We start from the raw sequence: 22,314 nt of genomic DNA, 5'->3' as shown, positions 1-22,314 counted from the left end.
TGGATGTCGCTTAGGGTTTTGTGGCCGGCCGCGGTCGCTGCTAGCACTGGTGCCGCTGACATCCCGCTTGCCGCGCCGCCACTGCGCTGCCGCCGTTGAGAAAGCTGCTGCCCCCCTTGCGGCATTCCCGCAGCAGCTGGTGGCGGAAAATGGGGAGGAAGGCGGTCGGTTTTGGGTTGGCTAGGCCGTTGGCCATGAGTCCCTCGTTTCGCTCTTCCACTACCACAGTGTGAATTGGGCTGGGCGAGGGAGGGGAGGAACCGGCGCGAGTGGAATGGACGGTTCATTTTTGCTGCTCGCTTTCATGACGCTATCTACCCTTGAACGCTTCTTTAGTCGTGCATCTTACTGATTCGTGGGTACATACGTCGCAGCCGCAGCTTGTGTCTGCGTGTGTGTTTTGCTGAGCTGGATGACTGCATATATCTATCTATATATCTATCTATATATGTGTTTTTGAAAGACCGGCGAGAAATGATTTTGGGGATAAGACGTGGGCGTGGACGGTAACACACGGGACGGTGACAGGCAGGAGGAAATTTCTATCCGCAGATCTGACATGTATGTCTGTGTGTGTGCAAGAAGAGCCTATATGCGACAATGTGGAGGGTAGCGTTGGCGGACGTATGACGTTGGAAGTGGCAGGGAAAAGAATCTCTCTTGTGTCAGATGTGAACAGCTGTACTGACCAGTTGCGTTTGCGATTGCGTTTGGGGCACATCATGCACATGCAGCAGAAGGGGCGCAGAAGGGGCTCCTCGCGCTGCGCTCTTTCGATGTCTTTCCAGTGTTCCGCCACACTATTCGACCAGTGTGATGGGTGATTGCTTTTCTGTTCTGCGGTGGGGCCCCCGGACGGGCACCTGTGCGTGTTGCAGAGCTGCCTGGTTCCGTACAGAAAAAGGGGAGAGTGATAGAGATAGGGGGGGTTGAGAGCGGGAAGTATACAAGCGCGTCGCGGGTGTCTAACCGCCCACCACCTGGCTGCTCTATGTTGTGCGATAAGAGAGATAGAGAGGAAGAGAGGATAGAGGGAAGGGAAATACGAGTGCGTGAGGGTGAGTGAGCAGGGGAATCTCCCGCCCGGAGCAGTGCCCGGCCGGCGGGTGGGCAGGCAGGCAGGCAGAACTTAATTAGATCTCGTAAAGCACACACACATATTACGCATTACGTGATTTCAGGAATTGGATCGTCTGGTTGTGCAGCGGCAAGGATGGGGTTCTTTCCAGGTGGTGATGGGGGCTTTGAGGGTTTGGCTTGGAGGAGCGGCGGAGGGAGGGGGAATCCATACACGGCCGGCCGGTGGGCACCTGGCCACTTGGTGCAATGCGGGTTGTATGTATGTGTGTATGTGTTGGCGTGATAAGTCATCCGTGTCGGAGTGTGAGGTGCGCGTGGTTCTCTCGAGATGCACACACACCCACACACACTCACACACCCGCAACACACACACACTCGCACACAAGAGTGGATTGCGGGGCCTTGGGCGGGTCAGACAGACAGACTTACATGGGTATGCAGCATGTGGCGTTTACGTCACTTGAGTGTGTCTGGGGTGGGGGTGGGGGTGTCGCCCAACGGATTCTGTTTCTTGCGCGGGTCTGGGCTGGGTGAGCTGGAGACGGCGACAGGCATTGCAGGAATGCAACTGCAGGAAACCGCGTCGTCGCTGGTGCCATCGTGGAGTGAGTGAAGGAAGGTACGTTCCGCCACCCGCTGCGTTCGCTACCGTCATGCTTGCTGCTACTGCCACTGCTGCCTGTACGGCGTTACATATGGCGTGGCCATGTCCACTTCCATCTCCCCATAGAAGGGCGCTGGTTGAGGTGGCTGGTGATGGGGAAACGAAAATGCGGCGCCGGATAAGCTTTGTTGCGGCTTTTTCCAGTCATGCAGATTTGCTTGGAGGGGGGGGAAATAGAACCCTTGCATGGAAGCCCGTGTGCCGTGTCAGGGCTGGGAGTGTTTTTTTGTGCGATGGAGCTTGGATTTTATTTTTCAGGTGCAGCAGTAAGAAGAGGAGGCGCCGTTTGATTTACTATTTAATGAATAGTAATTTCTATACCTTGGGTACGGCAATGCAATTTGGTTCGATTCCTTCAGGTTTAGGCGCGAAAATTGTGCACGGTTCTTGCGATGTATATGTACACAGAGTTAATAAGCCTTCATGCCATGCATACCCATATTGCCCCTGATCCCCCCCGTGGGCGCCGGCTGGGGGGCAGCTGGGCCTGCGGGTACGATGGTTGGGTCTGGTCCTGCGCGCCGCTGCCGTTTTTCCGCTATTGGCAGCGCTGTAGGATTCGCCCGCCTGCATTCCCCCCTCGGCTACCGCAAAAAGGGGGAAAGTGCGTGGCTGGCTGTAGGGATTATAGATTGCCCGTGGCAAGCGAGAGGTTGTGCAACCACACAGCAGCCAGTTGGCACTAAGACCTTGCGCAAGGATGTACAAGTATTTCTCCACTTTTCTGTGCCTCTGGTAGTGGGGATATGGTAGTAGCACCTGGGCCCATCTATGAGGCAGCACAGCAGTTTTTATTATTCTGGTCGTTGCGTTCTCCTGTTCGCCTGTCCATTGACATTTTGGTGTGTGCTGTGGGAGGCGGCGAGGAGACCGAGGAGATGTGTCGTCCCTCTTTTTATTATATTTGTGTGACAGGGTAGATATAGGTCGCATGGGTCAGAACGAGAAGCGGTGTCATTGCTGCTGCTGTGTTCCGGGTGCCCGGAGGGGGAGGATCCGGGTGATGGGGGGGGGCGGTGCTGGGCGTCCTCCCAGCTGTGCGTGGTATGGTGCCTAATTTGGCTCGCAGCAGTAGTGCGCTGTTGTTGTGAGCTATTGTGAGGACGGAAGAAAGCTCTCTATATATCTTTCCACCGCGGGGGAGTACTCGACGTATCGCTATAGCTATATAGCAAATTACTAGACGCGATCATATGTGGTAAAATCATGTGTGGCAAGCAAGTCCCGAGAACGCTGTGGGTGGCTGGGCAGCAGAACGAGGCCGCCGGTTTATTCGCGTGTACGACATTCAGCGGCATGTGTTGTGGGTGCATCAGCACCCGTGACGTAGTGAGATGCGTTGTTGTGTGTGTGATGATGACTGTCACTGCACTGTGTTGATGTCGCTCGGGGGTTTGGGGGATTTTGCTGCTCGCGTGTCGCCCTGCCCTGGCTCAAGCAAGGAGAATGCACAATTTGCTTAATTATTTCCTATCCTACCCTAAGACTGATTATTAAACAAGACGTGACCGACATATTTTCTTTTCCGCGGACTGTAACAACCCCTCTTCCTGTGCCGGCGGGACACTCATCCACCATCTACCCAGCACACACCACACACACACACACACAGAGGCCTAAATAAGAATATTACAGTGTATGAGCCGCCGGATATGCAAGTGCACCAGAAAGACGTTATCCTTCCCGGGTACTGGCTCAAGATTTGCGGTACTTTTGAGAGCTGTGGACGGGCAGCTAGGGTGACTAGCTGCCCGCTGCCTAAAGGATGCTCCTAAAGGAGCTGCATAGATTTACGTTTTAACCGTGTTTGCAAGGACCGTCCTGCTGAGCCAGTCGTTCCTATTTCTGGTTCCTGTTATGTCTGAGAAACTCATGGAGATATATCATATGGCTCAGGCAGGGCCAATGCATAAAAATTTGAGCGTCGCCAGTGCCGTACCAAAGACGTCGAAAATGGAGATTGGGGTTATCAAATCCTGGAACATTTGTTGCTTACATCTGTAACGATTATAATTGTTCAGGTTGGATAACCTTCCACCTTCGTCCGCAAGCGGTAATATTCGCTCCTACTTGTCTGGTTGCTTCCTTACCATGGCCACTGTTATCACGAACAATACCTGCGCATATGCCCGCACTGTAAGAGATAATTTTTTTGCTTGCGATTTCATGAATGCCGTGCAGCATGTATGAAGGTTACGGCTTCGGCGATCACCATCCAGCCGCCACCGGTCGGAGCGGTGCTCGACAGTAGCTCGACGTACCCCTAAGAAGATGAAAGCTGTTTAATAACGTTCTTTAGCCTCTGTACGCATTTTTAGGATTCAGGACTCTAAAGGATTCTTCATGCCCTGATTTCGCGTGGCGCAGACATTTACTAAGATTACTGATAATTTGGTTAATAGTGAATTAGTCCGCCGGAAAAAACGTGAAGCGAGCATTCCCAGTGCTCAGTAAATTTGTTAAATTTACCAGGAGATTTTCTTATAATTCTGTATTACATCTTTTGCCGTTTGTTCATGGTGCACTTCTTGCTTTGGGATTTTACCGTAATCCAGAAGTTGGACGATTATTTCTTCCGTAACGGGTCCAAGTTAGAGGAAATAGCACAGCTATAAAGTAGGAGTTAATTTTAGCAATATCAGCTCCCACTTTTGCTAAAGCCAAAGGTTGGTTAGATAAAGCGTTGATAATTTGAATATGGTCAACGTATCGGAAACCAGCCAATTATAATTCAGGACAATAAAATATTATTTCAGAAAGCGTATGCTTTTCTATAAGTATGAGCTTGAAAGTGAATATACAGGAAAAGATCCAAAGAAAAACATAATAAAGCGTACTAGCTACCTTATTATAGTAATATCATGAGGTTGGTTGACGGACTTTCGGAACACGTATGTGATGGTGTCGTAACTTTGAAGCTAGCTAGCGAACAAGCGAGCTATAGCGGAGCTAGGACTCGTGTACGGCTGTGAGGCGCTGTTGAGAAAAATGATGTCCGGTCAGTCTGTCGCCTGGTGCTTGCGTGATAGTTGGTTTCTGGATTGGTTCGGAGCCATCTTCCGTACTTGCTGATCGACTGTCGAGCTCGTCAATAAATAGGAATGAGCGAGCGTTTATCGTTGGTCTGGTATGCTTGTAGGGTCGTGAGTTGTGGCTGAGCTGAGCCGTTAGTTGCTTTTGTAACGCTCTGGCAATGACTATTGCATCCGATCCACTTAGCTTTTTACAGGTTATGAGCCCGAGCTCTGAAAATGGGAATCGACTCCATGTGGAACACTAGGTTTGATGGATCCAACTATGTTGCGTGGTCCAAATACGGGAAGGCGGCCCTAACTGTGAAGGGCTTATGGAATGTCATAGAGAAGGGCGTCCCTGCTGGCGACGCAGCCGCGCTGGAACAAGATCGGAAGGCCCACGCGGAAATTACTTTGAGATTGGCGGAGAATATGCTGCATTACTCCGACAGCAGCAAGACGGCCAAGGAATTGTGGGACGCCATGCACAAGAGCTACGTGGGGAGCTGCATTGCTCGGCAGCTGTCATCGCAGCAAAGGTTCACGACACTGAAGATGGCCGACTCCGAGTCTGTGGTTGAGTACCTGTCGCGCGTCAAGACCGTTGTGAGTGAGCTGCGGGAAGCGGGTTCGGCGTTTGCTAAAGACAACAACACCATCGTCCTGCAAGCTGTGCTAGGTCTGAGCAGCTTCTTCGAGGTGGCACGACAATATCTGATAATGCGCACTATGCCTACTGATCTACTTGCTTTGGAGAAGATTCTGTTGCGGGTCGAGCGAGCAACTAAGAATAGTGCGACTGCGGAACCCGTCGCCGTCGCCCTGTTCTCTCGCCACAACACCGCAAAATGCTACAATTGTGGAAAAATTGGACATAAGGCGCGTTTCTGTAAGTCGCCTGGTAATTCCGGGGCGAGGACACCAACTGCTGCAACTACTTCAAGGAATACGCCAGGTGCAAAGTGTGGTTACTGCGGCAAGGACAACCACACTGAAGACCAGTGCTTCAAGAAAAAGCGCACCGAGAAGAGAATCTCCGAGGTGTACGGCAAGAGGGTCACGTCTTTCTCGGCGCTCGAGGCGCCTGTCGTCATTTCCGCACGCGTCGGTACACCGCCCGTCGTCAAGAAGACTGGCGTTGGAGTATGAGACGCCGTCGCGCCCGTGGATGGATGGCGACGCCGATGACAGCTGGGTATTGGATTCTGGTTCTCAGTACACCATATGTCGCCCGATGCTTCTTGTCTTTGGAACTATCAGAAGATCGATGGCGACATGTTCGTCGAGATAGCGGACGGTAGGCGACTTCGAATAGCCGGTTTTGGGGACTTGCGAGTGCTTAGTAATCAGCACGAGATTTTGGAGTTTACGGGTGTCTTTCATGTTCCTGGCTTCAAGCAGGGTCTATTGTCAGTCCGTGTTCTGAATGAGAAGGGAGCAAATGTGGAGTGAAAGGGTGTTTTCGGCTGTTTCGACCCAGCCGGTCAACGACGTCTTAGCACAAATATTCTTCAGGCACTGGGGGCACCTGAGGCAGTGGTCCGTAACAGTGACGGTACTTTTTGGTCCCACAGCTTCCCTTATTCTCGGGGAGCTTACCGCCTGAAGGGCACCATGATTTTTCCTGACCCCCCTGTGCTAGGCGATGCGTTTGCAGTCAGGTCTGTGTCCGACGCCTATCTTTGGCACTGCCGGCTCGGTCATCTGAGCTTTCAGAACTTTGGCTCGTTTAGTTATGTATGTATGTATGTATGTATGTATGTATGTATGTATGTATGTATGTATGTATGTATGTATGTATGTATGTATGTGATGGTCACTGGTGTTGATGTGATGGTCACTGGTGTTGATGTGATGGTCACTGGTGTTGATGTGATGGTCACTGGTGTTGATGTAATGGTCACTGGTGTTGATGTACCAGCGAAAGACTTTTGTGTTGAGGGTGAGTCTGATTGCGGCACTTGTGTTGAGGCCAAGCTGTCACGTTCGCCTTTTGGAGCTAGTGGAAATCGGTCAGATAAAAAATTGGCTTTAGTGCACATGGATGTGTGTGGTCCGCTTCCAGTTACTTCCCGCGATGGCCATTTATACGATTTTTCACGAATGTCAGTTGTTTGCCTTCTGTCGCGAAAGGATCAGGTGGCAAGTTGTGTGAAGGAGACGCTGACTATGTTCGAAAAACAGTGGGGAGAGAAGACAAAGGTTGTTCGTACGGACAGGGGTAGGGATTACCTTAATGCGGGGTTAGCAGCTTGTACAAGGATAGGGGCATTATCAATCAGACAACCGCTCCCTACACGCCACGGCAGAATGGCTCGGCAGCGCGCCTCGCCTCAATCGCACATTAATGGAGAAGGTGCGCGCGATGCTGTTTCAAGCCGATTTGCCTAAATCTTTTTGGGGCAATGCTGTTGTTACCGCCAATTACCTGCGAAACAGGTCTCCTGTCAATGATTTGCCTAAAACCCCTTACGAACTGTTCTTCGGCTCTATGCCTGACCTCTCCGATTTGCGTGTTATTGGTTGCGTTGCATACGTTCACATCCCTAAGCAAAATAGGAATAAGCTTGATAAAGTTGCGTCGCGCGGTACTTTTGTAGGATACGAGGCCGGTTCTAGGGCCTACCGCGCCCTTGTCCCAGAACTTGATAGAGTAATAGTGAGTAGGGATGTTAAGTTTTTGGTGAAGAATCTGTGCTTACATCGCTATGGGACGATGCCTCTGAAGCTGAGGTGCAGAATCGGGTAGAAGCTTTTAATCCGTTTTTTGCCGACTCTGATGATGAGCTGGCACCGAGTGGCGTTACTGCCGCCGAAGCGCGTGGGAGCTCCAGTGTTAGCATTTCGTCGGGTCCTTCTCCACCCGCACCAGTGTCGGCTTCGGAGGGCGGGGGGGAGAGGTCATCAGTGGATCCACTGCTTCGCCTCCTGCGCCTCCTGTGCCACTTGTATCTTCAGTCGAATTTGAGGGACTCAGGCGGTTCACAAGGAGTAATCTAGGTGTCCCTCCTATTCGATACTGTGATGTGGCATTAGCCCTAGGTGCCGTTAATATCGACGAAGAGCCTAAATCTTTGAAGGAAGCTCTCAGTCGTCCCGATGCTAACCACTGGAAGGCTGCGTGTGATGAGGAAATAAAAGCACTTATGTCTGATAAGACGTTTACATTACAACCGCCTCCTCCTGGGGTTGCACCTATTCCTCTCATTTGGGTGTTTAAGCGTAAGCGGGATGAGCATGGTAATATCGAGCGTTATCATGCGCGCTTGGTAGCTCAAGGTTTTCGACAAGAAGGACGAGTAGATTTTGATGAGGTGTTTGCACCGGTGGGAAAGCACACCACCCTTCATGTTAAGTAGGGCCCTGTTGTGAATTGGACTTTATTTCGGTCAGACCTCTAGCGATCTCTGTCGTACTTATGGAATCGTGATTTGGATCCTTTACATGGCAGCTGCAAGCCGCATTCTTCAGTTGCTTGTAACAGGAAGTGCAGACCACGCTCCGAGCTTAAGTAGCCGTATAGCGGAAGGCACAGAGCAGCTCACAACTTTACATCAGGCCCCCCTCCTTTTCATCATGCAAACATACTTTTAGGCAGGCGGCTGGCAGAAGTTAAGGCCTGACTTCTGCTCCCAGTCGATCCAGTCGACCCGGGTTCAAATCCGCCTGCCAGCTCCTCGGGTGTTTGAGGAGTGATGAAATGGGAGGTGGCCCCCCATCATATGGACGGTGTAGGACGTGATAATATCAACTTGCGAGCTGACCAGGAACTAAGTTGATGCGCCGTTGATCCGCTAGATTTGGTTGGATGCTGGTGGTGAGTTGCCGAACCCAACGAATACATTCTGAAGTCGGATGGGGTGACGGATTAGGGTGCCCCTCTAGCAGGGGAGAGCAGGGACTGCCCCGGGAAAGGGGGCCGCTGGCGAAGTTAACCACCCTGTAACAACATACTTTTGGCAAGGCAATTGCCAATCCGAGAGCCTAGGAGACTGACCTGCGTCGTGTAGAGATATGTAAGTCGTCAGATGCAAATGTGGACACGAAAAAAAGGATATGAAGATCAAACGAACTGCCATGGTACATCACAGGCAGTGTGAACCTGCACCACCCATCCACCTCCATCACCTCGATGGTACCTCTTCATCATGTCCTCCTGCATAGCTGCTGCACAATTTATCTTTTCTTGCCTCCCCGCCACCTGCGCTACTTCTGCGTCCTCTGTCGTACCCCACCGCGCATGTCCCCATGAGCCAACATGTCCCTCCTTGCTTTGGGCAACCCTGCTCCTCGGGTGGACCTTTCCTGCCACCAACTCGCCATCACATCCACCATGGCATTCCAGTGACTCGTCTAGATCTAATCCGAAGGGAAGGTATCAATTGCTCCCAGATGACGCTACCTAAAATATTGGAAATGTTCTTAGCTGTTTGGCAAGCAAGACACATAAATTTCTCACGAGGAAGTTGACCTAACTGCTCAGGGGCCGTACACTCGGGGAACGACTTGGTCATGGACGGGTTTTCCAGTCATGGATCCGGTCATAATTTTGTCATAAAGTCATGGATCCGGTCATGGAACATTTCATAGTTTGCATAAGCCAAGTGCAGAATATGACTGGTGGGGGTCATAAAATGTCTGCAATTCATGATGTCAATTTATGAAAAAGTGGATCCCTTTATGACCAGCCACTAGTCATGGCTGCGCTTTATGACCCCATGGGGTCATACAGTTGGTCATGTACATGCTCATAAATATTTATGACCTGCGGAGCATGACCAGGTCATATTGCGCATGGTATTCCATGATGCAGCAATGCAGGCCATGACCACCTTGGCCCATGTTTTGCATTCATTCCATGAGTCGTACACTGCGCTCAATGACCACCCTGGCCCATGTTTTGCTTGGTTTACATGAATTGTATACTGCAAGCCATGACCAATCTGGCCCATGTTTTGCACACATACCATAAGTTATGACTATGCCTCATGGGCAGTGGTCATGAGGCAACATGACAAGATCTATGACAGAAAACGCCCCCTATGACCACATCCATGACCAAGTCGTTCCCCGAGTGGTAGGGACGAAGAGGTACCTGCAGGCGGGAAAGAGTATGCGTGCTCGTGCTTGTTTCCGTGGGAGTGGTTACCGGATCCACTCTGCTTCTATACGCTGTACTCAACCGAGTTCGCTCTCGGAGCATACACAGGAAACCTTTGTTTTGGCCACTTGGCGCCTGGTTTGCAGTTGCGTGTTTCGCCCATGCCTCCTATTAAGTGCAACCACCAGGGGACCATGAAGATCGTCGACAACGTGATCACGTCCATTCGGTTGAAGCACGTTGACGTACTGCATCACTTTGTTCGTGCAGTGGGTGTGGCGGTGGGTGTGGCGGTGGGTGTGGTGGTGTGGCGATGGGTGTGGCGATGGGTGTGGCGGTGGGTGTGGCGGTGGGTGTGGCGGTGATGATGGGGGTTCCTGGTTGCAGATTGCCTTATGAAACCGCTGCCACTTTATGAAGTGTTTTCGCGCTCTGGGTGTGCACTGGTGGGGTTAGGTGTGCACTTCTCTAGGAGGAGACTTTACTCCAGGAGGACCATTATGACCCCGGCATGTGTTGAGGGGACCAGTGCGGAATGGGTCGGCAATAGTAGTGGTGACCAATAGCAATTGGTCACCGGGTATCCGCATCTGCGACCTCTGTCCGCGTTGCCAGTAGTTTGCTCCGAAACCATCCACTGGCGAATGTGGTTGGATTTGAGCGTTGGAAGTGAACCAACGCGGCCTAAGACATCCTCTCAGGTGCCGTCCGGGGTGTGGGGCCGGACTCAGGCCTCCTTGAGCCGTTCGGTGCCCTGACACGGAATCGAACTTGTACATAGCTTTGCGATCACATACGCCATTCCTTAAGGGTTATTCCGATGTACGTCACCGGTGTACGTCAGATGTAGGCAAGACTATTAATCATTACGTGTACGTACTCATATAACCATCATCCACAGGTATGCCACCCGAGTAAAACGCCAATGAGGCGAGGGTGGCAGGAAATTTGACATCACCCAGTTTCGATCTGGGGGCCTCCTGTGTGTAAGACAGGTGTGATTCCACTACACCATGATGCCGTAATATCTCAGATGGCTATAAGCATGATATGTCGTTTTATATTCCTTGTCATATCCGAGCCCCAGACCCCAAGGGCAGGGCTATCGAGCCACAACGGACAGTGCACTGCACTGGGAAGCCTCAGACGGAAACACAGATTCATGTATTATTTTGGCGCTGTGCTTACGGCTATAGTTGAAATTTGCACAAACCTCCGAACCAAGTGTACAGTCAGCACACCTTCTAAGACCCGGGTTTTCCGATTTCCGATAGAGATGATTAGGGTGCGTCCCCAATCACTCTCATGTGAGGGATACAGACCAGTAGATGGTTGGCCTCAGCTCTTTTTGTGTTCATCAGTCACACTAGTGCTCAGCAGGTTTCATAACTGATGACGCAGCCATGGCTGGCCATGGCGTCGCATGGATGCTTCTTGTTAGTAACGCATACGGTACCTGACCCACGCTCCTTTGCAATAACAGCTCAGCTAAATACAGGCAAGATGTACGTCAGTCAAAGCAAGTTACCGTGATGTGTGGATCACTAGCTGCGTATACAAGGCACCTTGTCCGGTCCGGCCTTGACAAGCCTTGCCACCACAGTAACGTTACGTAACCAGTGGTTACTAACCACCCACCATCCTGGGCAGCACCATCTACTAGCCAGGCAGGTAGGTCCAGCCAGTCAGTCACACACGCTGGGCTAGCTATCCGTGTGATTCCTGGTCCGTGAATGGTGTGATCTCCATTGCAGGAGTTGCCACTACTGGTGTGCGCAGCAGGTGCCTTCCAGCACCACCACCGTCACCACTCCCCCCGGTGTATATGCCGTCCTTCTCGCCCCAGTCCCTCACATCCACAGCAACTGCCGCCTTCGGCGCTGCCGTGTCCCTGCCCATCTCGGCCGTCGTGCCCGCTTTACCCGACCCCCAAAGGATGGCCCCGACCGAACTCCTGTGGATTGCACGGCCAACGTACGGTACATATGCGTCGTACATGATCCTTGCACCATCTCGCGCCGCCACTGCCATTGCTGTCAGCCCCGACGGTAAAAGCAGCGACGCCGGGGAACCCATACGTGGCCTGTTCCTTGGCGGCAGCAGCTCTGATGACCCACGGGTCGTTTTGACCTCTGCGGCAGCGGCAGCGGCGGTCTGCCGCCGCTCCTCATCATCACTGCTGCTCAGAGCTACAGCGCCGCCCCCAGCGGACTCGGGGGAACGTATCCCGGCCTGATCCAAACCCACTACCGGCGGGGACCCGCTGGCGGTAGAGGGACCGACCCCGGTATCGTTCTCTTCCCAGTGCTGTGTCCGCCAGTCTCCGGAGAGAATCCCCCACAGCGCAGCAGCCGATGCACCAGCGAGTGCGGCGAGCCTGCCCAACACCGGTGCCCCTGCGGCGGCTGCCGCTGCTGCTGCCGCTGCCCCTGCCCGTGATGTGCCTCCAGCGGCTCCCAGGGCCACACCATCACCGCTCATGCCGCTGCCTCCCGCCTGTTTCCATGTCTCATTCCATTGCTGCTGCTGTAGCTGCTGTTGCCAGCTGCTGCTGTGCGCTGAGGAAGTTATTTGGGCTGGAGTTACTGAAGCGCGTGCCAATGGGCGTTCCTGCTGGTGCTGCTGCTGCTGCTGCTGCTGCTCCTGTAGTCGCCGGTGCTGCTGTTGCTGTGGGCCACGAGCTCCTGGCCTCTGGAAGCTGGTTCCCTGCTGGTCCCCAGCCCAGTCAGTGGCCACGTCCCCTAGGCTGGGTTGGATGGTGGGGCCGCCTTCGCTGTCCCTACCCCCACCGCCGTGCGAGCTGGCGCCCACAGACCACACATTGAGCCTCTGAGGAGGCGCCAGCCGCCAGGCCTCTTCAGGCGAAGCCGAGGGCTGCTGCCGCTGCTGCCGAGCGTGGGTCTGCTGCTGCTGCTGCAGCTGGTGCTGCTGAGTTAGGTGTGCTGAGGCGCCTTGCGACGCTGCCCCCACCGCGGCGGCCTGCCCTCGTTCATTCGGTAGTAGTACTGGATGGTACGACGACGCCGAGTACGACTGTGCGCGTTGGCGATCATGGACCGCCACCGTTGGCGTTGGGATAGCAGCAGGTGTGGACGCGTCCGATGCGGTGCGGAGCTGCCGCAACGGTAGCAATGGAACCGGCGGTAGGGCCCGGGGTCGGACTTGTGCCGGCGGCACTCCTGCCGCTCTGCCCTTTCCTAGGTCTCCTTCTTCCGAGTGGGACGCATTCGCTAGCTGCAGGGTTACCGTCTCCACAGCGATGTTATCATTGCTTGCAGGAACCGGAGGAGGTGTCACCGCCCCTGTTGCCAAACCAGGTTCCGCTGCCAGCACTGCCCGGGGTCGTATACCTTGTTGGAGTGCGCCAGTGCTGCTGCTGCTGCTGCTGGTCGCGTGTACGGCAAAGCTGGACCTCGGGACTCCCCAAACATCCCCGCCAGGGGCTCCTCTCCCCCCGTTACCACGGCCACCGTCAGCGCCGTTGCTCCCAGCGCCACCTCCTCCGTCACTTGCACCTCCGCCGCCGCCGCCCTGGTGCCTTGCGGCGTGCGGAGGCTGGGAGCCAGGATCCTGCGGCAGCACCACCTCAAAAACCCTATGCGCCTGCCGGTGTGGCTGCTGTGGCTGCTGTTGCTGCTGTTGTGGCTGCTGTTGCTGCTGTTGCTGCTGTTGCTGCTGTTGCTGCAAGTACGATGGCGGGTAGACCGCCATCAACCTTCCTGACACAGACGCAAGGCGCCCTTCAACTGCACCCGCACCCAGGGCCGACAACTGCAGCGGCTTTAAATCTGTTGCTGGGGCCAGCCGCACTGGGGTCGCCGCACCCTCACCTGCAGCCGCAGCCGCAGCCGCAGCTGATAAGCTGGTCGACCTGGTGGCGAGACGTGGACTCCCCCAAGGGGTCGCTCGCGGGTCCGCTGACGGGGATCCGAGCGACCAGGGCGCTGGTGCCGCATAGGCTGCACGCCGGCGAGGTGCGGTTCCCGGCACCGGCGACAGCGGCGGCGCGTGTGACATTGTGTCCTCCTCATGGCCCAGGCCCACATAGGGGTCCGGCACCCCCACGGCGAGGTCCAGTGGAACAGCCCGAGTGGCGGCGGCGGGCGGGTGCTGGGCGGCGGCGGCCGTAGTTGGTGTCCGGGAGCGGGCCGGGTCGGGGGCTGTGGCGGCCTGGGCGTGTGCTTGGTGCTCCCGTGCGGGTGTGGACCCTCGGCTTAGGTGGTCCTGGGTGCGCTGGAGGGACAGCTGCGAGTGCATCATGAAGAGGGCGGAGTGGGGGAAGAATGGGCCAGGTGTGTGCATGATATAGCCTACCTCAGCGGGGTCTGAGGGGGGAGGGGGGATTAGACGAACCACGAGCGAGTAAAGCTGGGTGAGGGGGCCGGAGAAGAAGTTGAGGGTGCGGCACGTGCACGGGACATCGCCTACTATCGTAGATGATTACACGTCATACCATGCGTACGATATCGTCGTCAGTGTGCTGCAAAGCCGCCGACGAAGGGAACCCGTACCTGCTGTACGAATAGCGCCCTACGGCTCAGGGACGACGCCTTGCGCCACGGTGCGCCTGGCGACATGACGGCTGCCGCCGCCGCGCCTCCATCGGCACGGCCGCCGCCGCCGCCGCCGACATCACCGCCGCCGCCGCCGCCGACAGCAATACCGACACGCGGTGCCACGGGCGCAGCTGCCGCCGCCACTCGGTTAAACAGCGCGCTGCCGTACGTCGCTGTCGCCGGCACTGACAGCATGACGGGCTCCAGCGTCGGCAGCGGCGGGTTGCGAGGCTGGGCAGAAGCATAAGAGGCTTCGCTGCCCGATGTCTTCCTGGGCGGCCTGCTGCCGCCGGGGAACCTCAGGACACCTGCCCCCAACACCCCCCGCCACCGTGACCACGGCGCCGCTGCCGCCTCCCCCTCATTCTCCAGCGCAGCCGCCGCTGTCGTACCCGCAGCGGCGCCGTGTGTCATGACGCCGTCCGGGGGAGCGCCGCGGGGCCGTGTGGACCGCCGCCGTATCTCGAACACGGCGGCAACATCGGCAGCTGACGAGGTCGCCGCGGATGGCTCCATAGCCGCACCGGAGGCGCCTGCAACGGCGCCTGCAGCGGCAGCGGCGGGCGTGGGGGCACTCCCCACACGGACTCTCGTTGCCGTGGTGGAAGCGGCCGGAGTGGACGCGGAGGCGGCCCTACGGGACCGGAGGCTGGAGATGCTGCGTTCTATCGGCCCGTTGTGTCCACTAGGGGAGGCCACCGAGCCGCCGGCTGGGGGGGGACCCGGACTCGGAGGGGGGTCGCCGACACCGCCCTGGGAGCTGTCGCCGTTGTCGTCCTGGGGCCAAATCCGCCGACGAGAATGGGAAGATCGAGACCGGTGGGTCGCTGGCGGCGGCGGCGATGCCTGGGTAGGGGATTGCCGTGCCGCGCCGTATGGTTGTTGCTGTTGCTGCTGCAGCGATGGTGACGGTGACGGTGACGGTGACTGTGACGGTGACGGCGGCTGTTGCGGCTGTTGCGGCTGTTGTCCGTCCTGGCAAGGCAGGGTGTGTCGTGTGTACATGTGCGCATGCGCATCTTCCTCCTGAGGTGTAACGGAGGACAGGAGCCAGAAGTGGGAAGGGAGGGGGGTAGGGAAGGTAGATAGACATGCAAGGGAAGGGTCGACCGGCGAATAGGGTGCCGGGTCCAGCCAAGGCGCAGCAGGAGGGTACGCAGGAAGATAAGCAAACCTCAATCGCTATTCCTCCTGGTAGCCCAGGACTTAAGCGGCTCGAATGCATGGATAAAATAATTAAATTGATTAATATGTAACAACGATTTATGTATACATAACAATAAATTATGTATATATACATTTTCTTTTATATTCATAAGCTTATTTTATACGTCAGTCAGCAACCCAGATTAGGCAGTCGGCAAAACCCCTCAGATGTCAGGTAGCATCAACGGCTGCCTTCGTAACCATTTCCATCATGACAAACCAACTTCCAGCGCGCTAGTGTGCACGCTTCGTTATCGTACAAAACACGTCGTATTGCCTGCCACGTTCGCCCGTCACCCACGTCATCCCAACTACCCAATACGGATGCTGCCACTTTCCCAGAGTAATGCTACAGCTGCGGCCCCCGACCCTGCCGTACCACTATGGCCGCCAACGTGTCGGCGACGCCGTTCCCGCCAGAGTGGAGGAACTGCGCCGGCGGCCCCTCGTGCAGTAGCGGCGGCGTCGCTGGCAGTAGCGGCAGCGATTGCACCTCGAGTGATGATAACATTGGCGGCAACGGCAACAGCTGTTGTACCGGGGGCGGCGGCAGTGGCGGGAACGGCAGTAGTTGTTGCGATGGCGGCGGCAACGGTGGCAACGGCAGAGGCCGTGGAGGCGGTACTGTCTCCACTGTCGCCACCGCCGTCGCCATGGCTGGCGGCATAGCCAGCAACAGCGGCGGCGGCGGCGGCGGCGGGCCCCGCTGCTGTTGCTGCTCTTCTCCATCACCTTGCACCTGCTGCTGGTGCCTATCCCAGCCGTGGTACGGCCGATTCACGTCACCATCACCGTCGGCGTCATCGCCACCGTCGGCGCCGTCGGAGTCGATTACTTGCCTGCGCCGCCGCCGGGAGCTGTGCCGTACGCCGCCGACGCCGCCGACACTGCACGCGCCGCTGAAGCTGCTGTCGGCGACATTCCACACCGCCGAGCTCACATTGCTGTGCTCAGACCAAGGAGAGCCCCATCCGCCTCCGCCGCCACCACCGCCGCCGTCTCCGCCAGCGGAGGCGGAGGCGGGGGGCGAGGTACGCTCCATGCCGTACTGCTGCGGGGTTGTCATCACCCCCGCGGGCAGCCCGTCGACGCCGCCTGCCTGCTGGACGCTGCAGGTGTCAGTGACGTGGCCGGGCCCATTTGCGTCAAACGCTGCCGTACTCTGCGCCGCGCCGCCGCCGGCTGTCGCAGCCAGCATCACAATCACCTGATCTGGCGGCGGCGACAGCGCCAGGTTGTGGCCTATATGGAGCTCCAACAGCTGACTGGGCTTGCGCTGCTTGTCCATAGCGGGTCGTCCACGGAAGATGCCCTGTAAGAGGGGTTTGGGAACGCCATGGGGGGCCAGCCGGGGCGGAGTGATGGTGGGTGCAATTCGTGCAGCGTGTGCAGGGCAGGCTAGGACAGGCTTTAGGGCTGTAAGCCAGTTCGAACGGCTTCAGGAGCGAGGGGGCGGGTCATTGCCGCAGCGGGGTGGGGTTGGGAGTTGGGAGTTGGACCATTCGCAGGGTCAGGCGCATATCTACGGCATATAGCAGTCCGGTTAGTTCGGTTGGTTCAACAATTCGTTGGTTTCTAGAGAGAACATATCAACATAATTTCTCTTGTGACATTTTTTATGACGATATCTACCTGCTTATTTCCGACAGCCTTCAGCCCTCAGGGCCCCTCAGGGCTCACTGTACGGGCCCCTAGATTGCACCTTTGGAAAACAACGCAAACCCCGGAAGGTGTAAAACGCACCGTTGACTCGGATAGTTTGCCTAGCAGTTTTCGCATATGCTTCGTCACAGGGGTAGGTTCGGATAGACCGTGTAGAAGTTGCACAGATCGGCGCGCTTCGGGCCGCGCTCGGCCCCGCTTCATGCCGGCTTCAACCGCAGTCCAAATGACGGCTCCCTAGGCCCCCGCAAACCACACCAAATACGCTGTGCTCAGAATCACTAAATCCCCGGCTCCCCGGCCGCCATGGAGTAATTTTCTGATTATTTTTAGGACCCCTCTTAGGGTCACCCTGCAGAGGTACGAAAAGATAAAATGAAGCTCCTAATACCCGGTCTACGCACCCACTCAGCAACCCAACAACCCAACTACCCACAACCAGCCAGCCAGCCAACCCAGCCACCTTGCGTTGCTCCTGCAGTTTGCGGATGAGCGACCAGGCCAGGTAGATGATGTACCAGTCCCACAGCAGCGGCAGGAAGCTCAGAAAGATGTTGACTGCACCGCCAACACCACCAACACCAACACCACCATCACCATCACCACCGCCAGCGGGTGAGCAGAAGGAGGAGGACGAGGACGAGGACGGTGGTAATGGAGATGTAAGGCGCGGGATGGGAACGGGCAGGGCAGGGACACGAAGCCGCCCGCCAACCTCCCAAAAACCGCAAGGCGGTATGGTGCCCCTTGTGGGGCGGTCAGATCAGGACGGGGCGGGCAGGGCAGGGGGTTGCGAACAGTGCTGGCAAGGGGCCCCCAACCCAACCCAACCCAACCCAACCCAACCCGACCCCGGGGGTGCGTGATACGGCCCCATGACGACATCGCCATCGTCCTGAGGTCCCTGATGTCATCAAGTCCTCCAGTCGCTCCAGGGGGGGCCCATTCGGTGGGGGGTTGATATGGCCCCCTGGCTAGCTGGCAGGTGACTAGGAGGTAGCTGGCCAGTCGGCTGGATTAGAGTTTGTGTTATTTAGGGTGTGTGTTAATTAGGGTTACCTTACCCAGAAGGTCGCCACGACGCCGTGAGGCACCCACCCAACCACCCCAACCACCCCAACCACCCCAACCACCCAACCACCCCAACACCCGACACGGAACGCAAACAAGCACGCACAGGTAGCCCCTCCCCCATAACCCCCCATAACCCCCGTTCCCGATGTGTCTATGTCCAGGCCCCCCCCCAACATACATACACACACACTACACTGCGCCTCACGTCTGCTGAGCGGATTCCTCCACACGGCCCTGTTGAGCGCCGCCAGCGTGATGTGGCACATGGCACAGAGCAGGTTGAGACCCAGGTACACGCGGCCCAGGAAAAACACCCTGGAGGGGGGAGAGGGGGAGGGGGAAAGACGAACCACGAACGAGTGAGAGAGGGAGGGGAGGGGGAGGAGGAGGAGGGGGGTGGGAGGGGGAGGTGGAGGGGGAGGGGGAGGGGACAGCGAAACTGATGAAGGGAGGGAGGGAGGTTCACAACCTAGGGACATTCCCTTTGATTCCGTGACTGGCTTATATGGTGCTTGCATGCTTGCGTGTATACTTAAAAAGGTTATGTCCTTACTAGCTTCCCCGAGGCCATGTTATTGTTGTTGCTGTTGCTGTCGACTTGCCTGGGGTCGTACGTGAGTATTCCCTGGCGGTCCAGGGAGGTGCAGCAGCCCACGATGCCGCACAGGAAGTACAACCACCAGAACACCAACAAGTGGATCATCAGGGCTGCGGGAGGGGGAAACAGACAGACAGACACACAGACAGAGAGACAGACAGAGAGACAGACACACAGACAGATCGACAGACAGAAAAACAGACAAACAGGCAGCAGGTATAGCAGGGGGACACACGGCGGACGGCGGGAGGGGGAGAGGGAGAGGGAGCGGAAGGGGGAACAACAGGAAGAGGGGCGGGATGTAATCAGGAACATGTATACAAACAGGTATATATACAGGTATGTGTGTGCATATGTGTATGGCGATGCAGTGCGGCGCGGCACCGTAAGCCGCGGGGCTAAGGCTCAGGAACGAACACTTGGTGGGCGGGTAGGCGGGGTTGCAACGGGTCCCCCCACATGTCCCCCTACCCCAGCTCCCTGCTGCAGCATTTCCCCCCTCCACCTGCTCTAAGCAACATCGCAGTCCACGCGATGGTGAATGGAGCGCATGACCGCAACGAACCCTAAAACCCCCACCCCCTCTCCGCCCCGCCTTCCCCAGCGCCCGGCCCTCGCCATCCCACACATACATACACACACCATCACCCGCGCTCACCGAAGAACTGCGTGTCCGGATTCACGACGTGTGGGGCGAAGCCGAAGGACAGCGCTGTGACCGCCGCGTACCCGGAGCCCAGCACCCCGCCCACCTGCGGCCCCAACACCCCATCCATGACACAATACACCCTCAGAGCAGCAGCACAGCATTAATGGCTCGCGCCAGAGAGAGGTATGGGTGTGTGTGTGTGTGTATATGTAAATATACACGAGCGCTACCGCCCTCCTTCCCTCCTTGCCTTCCTCCCTCCTCCTCTCCCTCCCTTCACCCCTCCTCCTCTCCCTCCCTCACACCCACTCTCACACCCACCCTCCTACCCTCCTCCTCTCCCTCCCTCACACCCACCCTCCTCTCCCACCCTCACACCCACCCTCACACCCACCCTCACACCCACCCTCACACCCACCCTCCTCTCCCACCCTCACACCCACCCTCACACCCACCCTCACACCCACCCCCACCCTCACACCCACCCTCCTCTCCATCCCTCACACCCACCCTCCTACCCTCCTCCTCTCCCTCCCTCACACCCACCCTCCTCTCCCACCTTCACACCCAACCCCACCCTCACACCCACCCTCACACCCACTCTCACACCCACCCTCACACCCACCAGGAACTGCCAGGTGGCAGCACAGCACACGGAGCGCCGCAGGTCGCAGCATGCGCAGCAGCCGCAGGGGCACCACTCCCAGCACAAGAAGCTGAAGCAGAAGTCTGCGGGCCGCAGAAAGCATCGCCACCGCTGGCAGCAGATGGCCTTACGGATGTAAATCGTGGAGTCCAGAGGCCACCGGCCCCCTCCCCGCCCCCGCCGCCGCCGCCACCTGATCGCGACGCCCGCCAGCAGCACCCGCAACCAGCAACGAGAGTGCCCAACAGCTGCGGTGGCGGCCGCAGCCGGGGCCGGGCCCGGGCCCGCACCATTAGGCGCCTCGCCGGTGACCCCGGGGCCCATATGTGGGTGCCAGGAGGGCCCTATGGGTGGCCGGGATGGGGGGCTTTCATGTCGGCCAAATGGCGGGTTGTAACGGTGTCGAAGGGGTCCCTTGAGTTCCTGGAGTGGGTGCAAGACGGGCGGGTCGTCCTGCCGCCGGGCCCTGCTCCTCCTCGCTCTCGCGGATAACAGGACAGCGCTCAACGGCTCGCCACTGGCTCTGCCAGGTTGGTGGGTGCTGTCAGGGTGGCCGCGGCTGTCAAAGCCGGAGGAGCCGAAGCTGCGGCTGAAGCTGAAGCCAAACCCGGAGCCGAAGCTGTAGGGCGACGTGAATGGTGGGAGGTGTGAGATGGAGGTTTAGGGGGTAAGAGACGATGGTGAGAGCGGGAGCGAGGAGGCAGGTTGGGTCTGGGAAGGGGTTTGTCCTCACGCCGTTCTGGGTTCCTCGCCAACCCGCGGGTCAGTCGCAGTGAAATGGTGGTGCTGCCGTGCGGAGCTCAGTGTGACGTTTTGGGTCAGGGCTGAGGCGACGAGCGGTGGCTCCGTGCGCGCCGCTTATCTCCCCCCCCCCAAGCAACCGGGCTGAATCCCCTGGCTGCGTGACGTGTGTGTATGGTGGAGGGCGTAGGGCGGGGTGCGGGAAGGCGCTAGGGGAGCCGGGGGTTGAAGTACGTGCTGGTTGCACGCGGCTTCGGCGAGGCGATTCCACCCGGGGCAGCGACTCGTTAGGGCAGGCGGGTGGTGGGGTGGGGGGGAGGGGGTTGGGGGGGGGTCCGCTTACAAGAGCTGAGGTCCTCTTACGAGAGCTGAGCAGTTGGGCCGTTGCGGCTTCTGCTGGTGGTGGTGTTGCAACTGCTGGTAATGCTGGTAATGGGTGACGCTGCTGCTGCCGCAGCTGCTGCTCCTTGCGATGCTAGTGCTGATGCTGCTGGTGCTGTCGCTCCTGCAGCTGCTGCTGCAGCTGCCGCTCTATCCCTTATCTACAGCCCCTTGCGCCCTCCTGCCTGCCTTTTCCAGTTGCTCTCACGTTGCAAGCCAGCGACTGCCCTATGCACGGGAAACGGGCATGTGGGTCGGAAAAAGAAAGAGTGGCAGTTATCCCTCTTGTCACTAAAAAGGGCAAGGCAGCCGCAGTTGTTAACCAACAGCAGATCTGCGCAACCCATTAGCGGCAAAACGATGCGCTTCCCCTATGTGGCTTCTTATATCAACTAACATAATGGAATAGCGGTTGAGAGGCCTTCATCGCGACCGACATTTAGACCTCTGAAAGCCACCTCCTCATTATGAAGTAATAAGAGTAATGCAACATATACACGACATCAATGGACTCACCGCGACCTGCCAATAGCGAAGTGAAAGTCCAGTCGGCGTGCGATACTGCCAACTACCGTGGTTAGGGGCTCCTTACAGCATTATGTTCGCACCACATGGTGTAACCAGTATCCATACAGATATTGTATTTTTGTATATGATATTTGCAAGCTGTAAGGTCGACTGAAATTACCAAGGCGCCACCCCTGCCCGGTAACCGTTTAAACGTTACGACATCATTACAACGGTTCAAACAATTATGGAGCCTATTAAGCTAGCTGCGTACGTGCACGGTGCCGATCGCTAGGGAGAGGTGGCGTGCTGTACAAACGAACATGTTGCCGGCAGTTGCACCCCTGCGTGCCTCTTCCCTTTGTAGCATAAGGTTGGATAAACATATCCTGGTAGCTGCCTCAAGAAGATAATCTATTTGATTTAGTTACGCAT

The 22,314-nt window shown here is 56.9% G+C and overlaps 1 protein-coding gene across 1 annotated transcript; it reads right to left on the bottom strand.

The window, feature by feature from the left end:
• Nucleotides 1-7,115: 7,115 nt before the first annotated feature.
• On the bottom strand, nt 7,116-22,003 carry VOLCADRAFT_107739 (uncharacterized protein; the record flags this gene model as incomplete). The annotated part of the gene is made up of 14 exons (XM_002957523.1): nt 7,116-7,710; nt 11,714-12,166; nt 13,210-13,397; nt 13,690-14,104; nt 14,174-14,227; nt 14,371-14,389; nt 14,585-15,441; nt 16,256-16,933; nt 17,747-18,029; nt 18,563-18,672; nt 18,911-19,065; nt 19,614-19,707; nt 20,218-20,869; nt 21,981-22,003. The coding sequence occupies 14 exons, from the start codon at nt 22,001-22,003 to the stop codon at nt 7,663-7,665; spliced, it is 4,029 nt and encodes a 1,342-aa protein (XP_002957569.1). The 3' UTR covers nt 7,116-7,662.
• Nucleotides 22,004-22,314: the final 311 nt, after the last annotated feature.

Source organism: Volvox carteri, assembly GCF_000143455.1.
Source record: "Volvox carteri f. nagariensis unplaced genomic scaffold VOLCAscaffold_75, whole genome shotgun sequence".
Classification (NCBI taxonomy): Eukaryota; Viridiplantae; Chlorophyta; class Chlorophyceae; order Chlamydomonadales; family Volvocaceae; genus Volvox; species Volvox carteri.
The sequence above is the reverse complement of the archived record's forward strand: the minus strand, read 5'-3'. Positions and strand labels throughout refer to the sequence as shown.